Raw genomic sequence first — 12,554 nt, 5'->3', positions numbered from 1 at the left:
TAATTCTTCAATCTATAGATCTATTACACTATACTGTTATTTCAAGTGTTATCCATCTTTCTTGTGTACCTTCACTTTGTGCCTTAAACATTCTTGTAGTCTCTGGTCTGACTTGTCTTTCTGTTCTTACCAACTCTTAGTTCTCCTTCCCATTATACGAAATCCTTATGGTCTAAACAGGCACTTTCTTCCATTCCTGAAGTCACATGGCTGTAGACCCTTCTTTGCTCTTCCTTGATCATTTTCAGTTTCATTGACTGGAATATTTTTTCCAGGCAGAAGAAGTTGATGGATCGATCCAAGTATCATTGGGTGGTGGTTTCTCTGGAGATGGTCTTTCTCTTGGATCAAGTCTCTCAACTCAATCAAATGACAACTATCTTAAAGTGAGGAGATGATATATTAAGGATTGTTAATTTACTATATTTTTTTTTTTTTAACATGCTGGCCATCTCCAACCAAGGCAGGTTGACAAAACAAAGAAAGAAACACTTTTACCATCATTCACACATAATCACTGACTTTGTGTTGACATGATTAACCCTTTCACTGTCTCCCATTTAGATCTGTGTCACTGATACCAGTATCATTTGTATTGATCTGTATTTTAGGAGTAGCTCCCTCAAATATGCTGTGAGTGGCAAATATTGTCCTTGACAGCATAGGCAGAACAAGTTTGTGAAAAAAACAATAGATGTTAGGGTGAAAGTCTTAATGTTGGATCCCCATGGGACTGATTATCATATTTATGCTGACCATCCACAAATCTACAATTGGGTTCTAAACGTAGAAGATGTAAAACTGCTTTATTCCTCTTATGCCAGATATTCAGACAAATAGAAAATTAGAACTCAATGAGGAAATACAGATTGGAGATTTTGATGCCTTTGATTGTGACATTGTCATTTTGCAGCCCGTGGGATCAGTGATGGATCTGGGTGTGTACTTGGATTATTCATAGTCATTTGTTAGACACACAAACCAAATTATTAAGTCTTGCAATTTTCATATTCATTACCTCTTTGCATTCAGAAAATATCTTGATAAGCAGAATATCTGTTTTTATTCTCCTCATTAACCCTTTCAGGGTGCCTTACTAGTACGGCTAGCACACCAGGGTTGGTGCCATACTAGTACGCCTAAATTCTAGCGTCTTCAAATCTAGCGAGAGAAAGCTGGTAGGCCTGCATATGAAAGAATGGGTCTGTGTGGTCAGTGTGCGCAGTATAAAAAAAAGTCCTGCAGCACACAGTGCATAATGAGAAAAAAAACTCCAACCGTGTTTTTGGTTTAAAACAGCGAGTTTGCAGTGTATTTTCGTATGCTATTTATGGTTGTATTCTAGTTTTCCTGGTCTCATTTTATAGAATGGAAGACATATTACAGAAATTGAGATGATTTTAATTGGTTTCACAATGAAAAGTACCTTGAAATTGAGCTCAAAGTAGCAGAAATGTTCAATTTTTGCCAAAGTTCAAAAGTAAACAAATCATGCCATACGTCCAATACACGTCAACTGGTAAGTCTGATATTCTTTCACAAGTGTGCTTATATTATTTATGCTATTTCTACACTAATGCAGTAGTCTGCATAACAGTAAATCTTCTATTTTTTGTGAGAATAAAAATTCAAAGTGGAAAGCAGAAGAAATATAACAGAGGCCTGGGGACATGACTAAGGAACAGATGAAATGTATTTTAGTGCCAGGAATGTCTGTCTTGTTTATTCTGGACCCTATTTGGAAATTGGCATCTTTTGAAATTTGTGTGAAATTGGCAAAATTGCCAATTTCTGACCACTTTATTGGATAGTTGAAATAGGTAAATGGATGGCTTCTTGTACTCAATCGATAGAAAAAATGGAGTTCTAGTGAAATAGTTATGACTTTTGTCGACTGGTACATTGGAATTGGCCGAAAATAGGGCTCAAAGTGGGTGAAATCGCCGATGCATAAACATCGTCGAGACCGCTAACTTCGTGAGAGCATCATTCCGTAAGTTTTCCATGAAATTTCATACTTTTTGTGTCATTATGATCGTGAAAAAATTATCATTTCATGAGAATTCCCCCCCCCCCCCCCCCCCCCCCCCCCCCCCCCCGAAAAATTTCCAACCCTGAGAACAAGTTTAGGAGAGGGCCTGCTGACCCTGAAAGGGTTAATTTTACATCACCAAGCAGGGATGTAACTGACTCAATCCTGTCTGGTATGCTTTTCATGTAAACCAGAAACAATACTGGTCCTAGTACTGATCCTTGAAGAGCCACATTTATTACTTCTCCCCATTTTGAAGATAGAAATACACGTGTCCCTTATTTTATGCTGTAAATGTGTTCCTGGCTCATGGTATCTGTACAAAGCTCAGTAAGGCCATAGACACTTTATTATGCAATAATAATAATCACTATGCTTAGCAAACCATGCTGATTGCACATCGTGACCATGAATTGCATGTACAGAATTACCAAAAATAAGACTTGCATAATAAAAATTCACATAAAGTGAATCTTCATAAAGACTTAGAAACCTGTATAGCATGTTATCAAGGGGCACTGCTATATGAATGTGCAGCTGAATGTTCCATACAAGTTTAGTACTTCTCTTTTAAATATAATGATAATTGTAGTGTGACTGTAGCCCCCAAATAAGAAAAAAACTAGTGATGCCATTGGTGACCACAAACACATAAAGTGCCTTGGTACTGTTCATTTTTTCATTATGGAATAGTTTACATGCAACTTTGTATGCATTTAATTAAATTTGCCTTTTAAATACAATATGCATTTTCATGTATAGGTTTTCCTACGCATTTCAGAGTGTTTCCCGAGGGTCATCTCGAGCACAATCACCACAGCCAGGAGGATCGCTGCATCCATCCCCATGTCACACTCGCTCTCCCAGTCTAACATCAAAATCTTATAATCTAACTGCAAAGATCATTGACACAGGTGATCATTATTATATTTTAAATAAGTATAAAAGAATTGATAATTAAAAAGTTTTGTTTGTAATATTACCAATTGATTTTGGAAAAAAATTCATCTTTCAGTATTTACATTTTAATCATTCCCAGAGCTGTGGAACTGTAAAATGAATTAAGCCCAGCTCACATCATAAGGTTATCAAGTGGTTAATGGTTATAACTAAAATGACGTGCTTAAATTTAAAGAAGGTAGATGGTAATGTGAGCGGGATAAAAAGTACATATGAAAGCATTAGCAACTTGTTGAAAAAAATTTTGGAGGGTGAGATGGGTAAATTGTTAGTGAATTGATCCAGAGCCTCTCACTTACTTGATTTTGACTCATTATCCACTTCTTAATCATTATCTACTTTTAAATGTCGACAAAGTAAGGGAGGTGGTAATTTCAGGCACTGGCCAGGGAGGTATACCATCTTTTAGGAGTGAAGAAGAGCAGGATGTAAGTGTGGGGGAGGTGCGTGAAGCATTACGTAGAATGAAAGGGGGTAAAGCAGCTGGAACTGACGGGATCATGACAGAAATGATAAAAGCATTGGGGGATATAGTATTGAAGTGGTTGGTATTTTTGTTTAATAAATGTATGAAAGAGGGGAAGGTACCTAAGGATTGGCAGAGTGCATGTATAGTCCCTTTATATAAAGGGAAGGGGGACGAAAGAGATTGTAAAAATTATAAAGGAATTAGTTTACTGAATATACCAGGAAAAGTGTACGGTAGGGTTATTATTGAAAGAATTAGAGGTAAGACAGAATGTAGGATTGCGGATGAGCAAGGAGGTTTTAGAGTGGGTAGAGGATGTGTAGATCTGGTATTTACATTGAAGCATATATGTGAACAGTATTTAGATAAAGGTAGGGAAGTTTTTATTGCATTTATGGATTTAGAAAAGGCATAAGATAGAGTGGATAGGGGAGCAATGTGGCAGATGTTGCAAGTACAGTGGACCCCCGCCTAACAAACGCATCGCATAATGTTAATTCTGCCATACGAAGCATTTGAACGCAAAAATTTTGCCTCGCCTCACGATAAAAAACTCGCTCAGCGCGATTCCTCCCAAACCTGCCTGTCCAGCCTGAGCGCCTCAGCTGCCCTGCCGTCATTGTTCACAAGCCAGGGTGGCTGGTTGCATGCAGACATTCGATACATTTTGTATTATATTCCATTGTTTATAGTGCTTGTAACTGGTAAATAAGCCACCAAGGGCCCAAAGAAAGCTTCTAGTGCCAACCCTGTGGTAAAAAGGGTGAGAAATACTATCGAAATACTATCGTACCACGGTCAGCTGCTGCTGCACCACCATCAGCTATTGCTGGACCAGTCAGCTGTTGCTGCACCATGGTCAGCTGTTGCTGCACCACCGTCAGCTGTTGCTGCGCCACAGTCAGCTGCTGCTGCACCACCGTCAGCTGCTGCTGCACCACAGTCAGCTGCTGCTGCTGCTGCTGCACCACAGTCAGCTGCTGCTGCTGCACCACAGTCAGCTGCTGCTGCACCACAGTCAGCTGCTGCTGCACCACAGTCAGCTGCTGCTGCACCACAGTCAGCTGCTGCTGCTGCACCACCATCAGCTGTTGCTCTACCACCATCAGCTGTTGCTCCACCACCATCAGCTGTACTGTAGATGAATGGTTCAGATGGACTGACCACATCGACTCAAGGTTGAGGGACTGATTACCTCATTCTCCTCCTGTTCTTCAAGTTTCTCCTTTGTATGGACTGATGAAGCCACTGTGTTATGAAACATTTCCTCAATAAAGATATCAGCTGTACTACTCGAACATGTGGAGTGTGTGTTGTTGGTGTGGCTTAACGGGAAACAATTACCGAGAAACAATTAACCCCAGATGGTTAGCCACCCAGGATAACCCAAGAAAGCCAGTGCATCATCGAGGACTGTCTAACTTATTTCCATTGGGGTCCTTAATCTTGTCCCCCAGGATGCGACCCACAACAGTCAACTAACACTCAGGTGAACAGGTAAAAATGCCTGGAACTAGTGCTCATATTGGTGAATTTAAGGTCAGCAAAGGTTGGCTTGAGAGATTTAAGAATTGTAGTGGCATACACAGGGTGATAAGGCATGGTGAAGCTGAAAAATTCCAACCCCAACAAGTGTTCAATTGTAACGAAACAGGCCTGTTCTGGAATAAAATGCCAAACAGGTCATACATTACTCAGGAGGAAAAGGCACTCCCAGGACACAAGCCTGTGAAAGACAGGCTAACTCTAATGTTTTGTTGTAATGCTAGTGGGGATTGTATCACTCTGAAAATCCCAGAGTGTTCAAGAAAACCAGTGTCTCATCACTCATCAATACTCTTCAATAAAGGTAAGTGTCATTTTAACATTTATTTATGTAGTTGCTGTGCATGTCTCATTCTTTTCTTTGTAGGGAAATGTATATTTCATGAAAAAAAACAAAATTAATACTTTTGGCTGTCTGGAACGGATTAATTGGATTTCCATTACGTATTTCTTATGGGGAAAATTAATTCGGCTAACGATAATTTCGGCTAACGATGAGCTCTCAGGAACGGATTAATGTCGTTAGCGAGGGTCCACTGTATATGGAATAGGTGGTAAGATACTAAATGCCCTAAAGAGATTTTACGAGGACAGTGAAGCTCAGATTAGGGTGTGTAGAAGAGAGGGAGACTACTTCCTGGTAAAAGTAGGTCTTAGACAGGGATGTGTAAGGTCAGCATGGTTGTTTAATATATTTATAGATGGGGTTGTAAAAGAAGTAAATGCTAGGGTGTTAGGGAGAGGGGTGGGATTAAATTATGGGGAATCAAATACAAAATGGGAAGTGACAGTTACTTTTTGCTGATAACACTGTGCTTATGGGAGATTCTAAAGAAAAACTGCAGAGGTTAGTGGACGAATTTGGGAGTGTATGTAAAGGTAGAAAGTTGAAAGTGAACATAGAAAAGAGTAAGGTGATGAGGGTATCAAATGATTTAGATAAAGAAAAATTGGATATCAAATTGGGGAGGAGGAGTAAGGAAGAAGTGAATGTTTTCAAATAACTGGGAGTTGACATATCAGCGGATGGATTTTTGAAGGATGAGGTTAATCATAGAATTGATGAGGGGGAAAAAGGTGAGTGGTGCATTGAGGTATATGTGGAGACAAAGAATGTTATCTATGGAGGCAAAAAAGGGAATGTATGAAAGTATAGTGGTACCAACACTCTTAGATGGGTGTGAAGCTTGGGTTGTAAATGCTGCAGCGAGGAGGCGGTTGGAGGCAGTGGAAATATCCTGTCTAAGGGCAATGTGTGGTGTAAATATTATGCAGAAAATTCGGAGTGTGGAAATTAGGAGAAGGTGTGGAGTTAATAAAAGTATTAGTCAGAGGGCTGAAGAGAGGTTGTTGAGGTGGTTTGGTCATTTAGAGAGAATGGATCAAAGTAGAATGACATGGAGAGCGTATAAATCTGTAGGGAAAGGAAGGTGGGGTAGGGGTCATCCTCGAAAGGGTTGGAGGGAGGGGGTAAAGAAGGTTTTGTGGGAGAGGGGCTTGGACTTTCAGCAAGCGTACGTGAGCGTGTTAGATAGGAGTGAATGGAGACGAATGGTATTTGGGACCTGACGAGCTGTTGGAGTGTGAGCAGGGTAATATTTAGTGAAGGGATTCAGGGAAACCAGTTATTTTATATAGCCAGACTTGAGTCCTGGAAATGGGAAGTACAATGCCTGCACTTTAAACGAGGGGTTTGGGATATTTCCAGTTTAGAGGGATGTGTTGTGTATTCTTTATATGTATGTACTTCTAAACTGTTGTATTCTGAGCACCTCTGCAAAAACAGTGATTATGTGTGAGTGAGGTGAAAGTGTTGAAAGATGATGAAAGCATTTTCTTTTTGGGGATTTTCTTTCTTTTTGGGTCACCCTACCTCGGTGGGAGATGGCCGACTTGTTAAAAAAAAAAAAATCCACTTCTTGGCTACTGTAGGAAGGATAAAACACACACACACACACACACACACACACACACACACACACACACACACACACACTCTCACACACACACACACACACACACACACACACACACACACACACACACACACACACACACACACACACACACACACACACACACACACACACACACACACACACACACACACACACACACACACACACACACACACACACACACACACACACACACACACTCTCTCTCTCTCTCTCTCTCTCTCTCTCTCTCTCTCTCTCTCTCTCTCTCTCTCTCTCTCTCTCTCTCTCTCTCTCTCTCTCTCTCTCTCTCTCTCACACTCTCACACTCTCACACTCTCACACTCTCACACTCGCGCACGCGCGTGGGTCCGTGGGGTGCAGACGTGGATGCACAAGGCTCCGAGAACCCTAGTGTTTTTTAAGGCGTGCAGTAAATGCTAGCAGTAATCAGTGGTAGTGACATCGTCAGTGAACAATAATACGAGTGATAACTAAAGTTATTAGTTAAAAATAGTCGAGAGGAAGCTGAAATTATCAATATTTCAAGCGCCAAGCCGTTGTGGGTCTATAGGCGCTGTTGCCACACAGATTCAAACATACAAAGATCAAAGTGAGTGTGGAAGCAGCTGTTCAAGAATTATCAGCATTTGGCTAGCAAGTGAAATGTGGGGCACCATACAGTGAGAGTGAAAAAGTTAATAAGCAAAAGGGGAAAGGAAAAATAAAATATATAACAAGGGAAGGTGGCAGCAGTAGGCCTGCTTAAGCAGTGACGTCACGACAAGTTGTGTGCCATTATACATATAAAGTGAAGTGCATATAATGTGAAGTGTTTACTATCATAAGTGAAAAGTGAAATCGCGTGAGGAACGAGGGATGTATGAGCACATGTGGCTATAATCAACACGGGTGAAGGATCTCCAAAATAGGGATTTAAGGACTACGTACGATGACTTCGTCATCAGCATTTGGCAACTTTTCATGACCGTTGCCAGCGCAAGTATCACTCACCTATTTTGTGGTTTGCAGGCTTGTTCTGGCCTTGCATCGCTGTAAGATACTGGTCACTCACTCCTGCAAGCTATTACAGTAGTTATTAGTAGTAAGAATACTTAGGAAGCTAGGAAGTCCTCTCTCATCGTGAACAAGGAATAGGATAATAACCAGCAATAATTGATACTTAAATCAAGAAAGGGCAATAAGTGGAGAGAGTAGCATTTCTAGGAAAGACAGTTGGAACAGAGAGGTATAATGGATCTTTAAACCACACCATGTACCCCCCCCTAACCATCCCTCTCTCACACATACACACAAGGGCAGACACTCATAGAAGCTTTAGACCCTAGTAACAATTTCCACTTTTTACAACCCAGAATTACTGGTATGTATTAACAGTATCTACCCCTCATACCTCCCCAATACACACGAATACACACGTATACACACATACACACACAGCTTTTAAGTGCAACATTGTAAGTAGGTGGGGTCAAGCCCCCAGGAGAGTGGGGGTCAGGTCACAAGAAGTTGCGGCCAGTCAAGGACCACTGACACACACACACACACAACCTGGTTCTATGACATGGTGACAGCAGTAAGACAAGAGAGAGAGGGGTGGGTGGATTGCATATTTTTGGACTGCAAGAAGGCGTTTGACACAGTTCCACACAAGAGATTGGTGCAAAAACTGGGGGACCAAGCAGGGATAACAGGGAAGGCACTGCAATGGATCAGGGAATACTTGTCAGGAAGACAGCAGCGAGTAATGGTACGTGGCGAGGTGTCAGAGTGGGCACCTGTGACCAGTAGGGTCCCACAGGGGTCAGTCCTAGGACCAGTGCTGTTTCTGGTATTTGTGAACGACATGACGGAAGGAATAAACTCCAAGGTGTCCCTGTTTGCAGATGACGTGAAGTTGATGAGAAGAATTCATTCGATTGAAGACCAGGCAGAAATACAAAGGGATCTGGACAGGCTCCAGACCTGGTCCAGCAACTGGCTCCTGGAGTTCAATCCCACCAAGTGCAAAGTCATGAGGATTGGGGAAGGGCAAAGAAGACCGCAGACAGAGTACAGTCTAGGGGGCCAGAGACTACAAACATCACTCAAGGAAAAAGATCTTGGGGTGAGTATAACACCAGGCACATCTCCTGAAGCACACATCAACCAAATAACTGCTGCAGCATATGGGCGCCTGGCAAACCTCAGAACAGCATTCTGACATCTTAATAAGGAATCGTTCAGGACCCTGTACACCGTGTACTTTAGGCCCATATTGGAGTATGCGGCGCCAGTTTGGAACCCACACCTAGCCAAGCATGTAAAGAAACTAGAGAAAGTGCAAAGGTTTGCAACAAGACTAGTCCAAGAGTTAATAGGTATGTCCTATGAGGAGAGGTTAAGGGAAATCAACCTGAGGACACTGGAGGACAGGAGAGATAGGGGGGACGTGATGACGACTTACAAAATACTGAGAGGAATTGACAAGGTGGACAAAGACAGGATGTTCCAGAGACTGGACACAGCAACACGGGGACACAGTTGGAAGCTGAAGACACAGATGAATCAAAGGGATGTTAGGAAGTATTTCTTCAGCCACAGAGTAGTCAGGAAGTGGAATAGTTTGGGAAGCGATGTAGTGGAGGCAGGATCCATACATAGCTTTAAGCAGAGGTACGATAAAGCTCATGGTTCAGGGAGAGTGACCTAGTAGCGACCAGTGAAGAGGCGGGGCTAGGAGCTTGGACTCGACCCCTGCAACCTCAATTAGGTGAGTACGTACACACACACACACACACACACACACACACACACACACACACACACACACACACACACACACACAGACAGACAGACAGACAGACAGACAGTAGAGTTACAAGTGGAGAGGGTAACAGGAGTTGAATGGGGAAAAGCCAGACTATAAAAGGGGCGACTACATAGGTTTGAGAAACTTCCTGCAGGAGGTTCAGTGGGACAGAGAACTGGTAGGAAAGTCAGTAAACGAAATGTAAACGATATGATGGAATACGTAACAACAAAATGCAAGGAGACAGAGGAAAGGTTTATTCCCAAGGGCAACAGAAATAATGGGAAGACCAGAACAAGCCCCTGGTTTACCCAACGGTGTAAGGAGGCAAAAACTAAGTGCACTAGAGAATGAAAAAAGTACAGAAGGCAAAGAACACAGGAAAATAAGGAGATTAGTCAAAGAGCCAGGAACAAGTATGCACAGGTAAGAAGGTAGGCCCAGTGACAGTATGAAAATAACATAGCATCGAAAGTCAAGTCTGACTCGAAACTGCTGTATAGCCACATCAGGACATTAACAACAGTCAAAGACCAGGTGATCAGGCTGAGGACAGAAGGTGGGAAACTCACAAGAAATGATCATGAGGTATGTGAGGAGCTCAACAGGAGATTTAAGGAAGTATTTACAGTAGAGACGAAGGGCTCTGGTAAGACAGCACAGAGGGAAACATCAACAGGGAATATACCAACAAGTGTTGGATGACATACAAACAACAGAGGAGGAGGTGCAGAAACTGCTAAGTGACCTTGATACCTCAAAGGCGATGGGACCGGACAACATCTCCCAGTGTGTCCTTAGATAAGGAGCAGAGACGCTCTGTGTCCCACTAACGACAATACATCCCTTGAAACTGGGCAACTACATGAGGTATGGAAGACAGCAAATGTAGTCCCCATTTTTAAGAAAGCAGACAGAAACGAGGCACCAAACTACAGACCAGTGTGTCTGATGTGTATAGTATGCAAAGTCAGGGAGAAGATTATCAGGAGGAGAGTGGTGGAGCACCTGGAACGGAACTAGAATATAAACAACAACCAGCATGAATTCATGGAAGGCAAATCCTGTGTCACAAACCTTCTGGAGTTTTATGACAAGGTAACAGAAGTAAGACACAAGAGAGAGGGTTGGGTTGATTGCATTTTCCTGGATTGCAGGAAGGCCTTCGAGACAGTTCTTCACAGGAAATTAGTGCAGAAGCTGGAGGATTAGGTGCGTATAACAGGAAGGACACTGCAGTGGATCAGAGAATACCTGACAGGGAGGCAACAACGAGTCATGGTATGTGAAGAGGTATCACAGTTGGCGCCAGTGACGAGAGGGATCCCACAGGGGTCAATCCTAGGACCAGTGCTATTTTTGATACTTGTGAATGACATGATGGAAGGGATAGACTCTGAAGTGTTTGCAGATGATGTGAAGTTAATGAGAAGAATTAAATAGGATGAGGATCAGGCAGGACTACAAAGAGACCTGGACAAACTGGACACGTGGTCCAACAACTGGCTTCTCGAATTCAACCCTGCCAAATGCAAAGTCATGAAGATTGGGGAAGGGCAAAGAAGACTGCAGGCAGAGTATAGGCAAGGTGGACAAAGACTGCAAACCTCACTCAAGGAGAAAGATCTTGGGGTGACCATAACACCAAGCATGTCTCCGGAGGCACACATCAACCAGGTAACTGCTGCAGCATATGGGTGCCTGGCAAACCTGAGAATAGCATTCCGATACCTTAATAAGGAATCATTCGAGACACTGTACACTGTGTACATCAGGCCCATATTGGAGTATGCAGCTCCAGTTTGGAACACACACCTGGTCAAGCACATCAAGAAGTTAGAGAAAGTACAAAAGTTTGCAACAAGGCTAGTTCCAGAGCTCAGGGGAATGTCCTACGATGGAAGGTTGAAGGAAATTGGACTGACGACACTGAAGGACAGAACGGTCAGGGGAGACATGATAACGACATACAAGATACTGCGTGGAATAGACAAGGTGGACAGAGACAGAATGTTCCAGAGAGGGAACACAGAAACAAGGGGTCACAATTGGAAGCTGAAGACTCAGACGAGTCACAGGGATGTTAGGAAGTATTTCTTCGGTCAGAGAATCGTCAGGAAGTGGAATAGCCTAGCAAGTGACATAGTAGAGGCAGGAACCACACATAGCTTTAAGACGAGGTATGACGAAGCTCAGGAAGCAGAGAGAGAGGACCTAGTAGTGATCAGTGAAGAGGTGGGGCCAGGAGCTGAGTCTCGACCCCTGCAATCACAATTAGGTGAGTACATTCTCTCTCTCTCTCTCTCTCTCTCTCTCTCTCTCTCTCTCTCTCTCTCTCTCTCGCTCTCGCTCTCGCTCTCGCTCTCTCTCTCACTCTCTCTCGCTCTCTCTCGCTCTCTCTCGCTCTCTCTCGCTCTCTCTCGCTCTCTCTCGCTCTCTCTCTCTCTCTCTCTCTCACACACACACACACACACACACACACACACACACAACGCGTGGGTCCGTGGGTGCACAAGGCTCCGAGAATCCTAGTGTTTTTAAGGCTGCAGTGACTGCTAACAGTAATCAGTGGTAGTGACATCGTCAGTGAGCAATAATACGAGTGATAGCTAAAGTTATTAGTTAGAAAAAGTCGTGAGAAAGCCTGAAATTATCCATTATCCAAAATTATCCAAACGTTTTGGTCTACTAGGCAGCGGTAGGCCTGAAGCAGTGACGTCACGACAAGTTGTGTGCCATTATACATATAAAGTGAAGTGTATATAATGTGAAGTGTATAATATCATAAGTGAAAAGTGA

At 42.7% G+C, this 12,554-nt stretch overlaps 1 protein-coding gene across 2 annotated transcripts in view; it reads left to right on the top strand.

The window, feature by feature from the left end:
* The window catches only part of LOC128701167 (sorting nexin-13), a 102,119-nt gene that overhangs the window by 42,640 nt on the left and 46,925 nt on the right, over positions 1-12,554 (top strand). For both annotated transcript variants that reach the window (XM_070100599.1, XM_070100600.1), the window contains 2 exons: positions 276-386; positions 2,814-2,946. In XM_070100599.1, coding sequence (XP_069956700.1) covers positions 276-386; positions 2,814-2,946 — 244 coding nt within the window. The remainder of the gene's footprint in view (positions 1-275; positions 387-2,813; positions 2,947-12,554) is intronic.

Source organism: Cherax quadricarinatus, chromosome 73 (genome assembly GCF_038502225.1).
Source record: "Cherax quadricarinatus isolate ZL_2023a chromosome 73, ASM3850222v1, whole genome shotgun sequence".
NCBI lineage: Eukaryota > Metazoa > Arthropoda > Malacostraca > Decapoda > Parastacidae > Cherax > Cherax quadricarinatus.
This window is presented reverse-complemented; position numbering and strand designations above follow the sequence as displayed.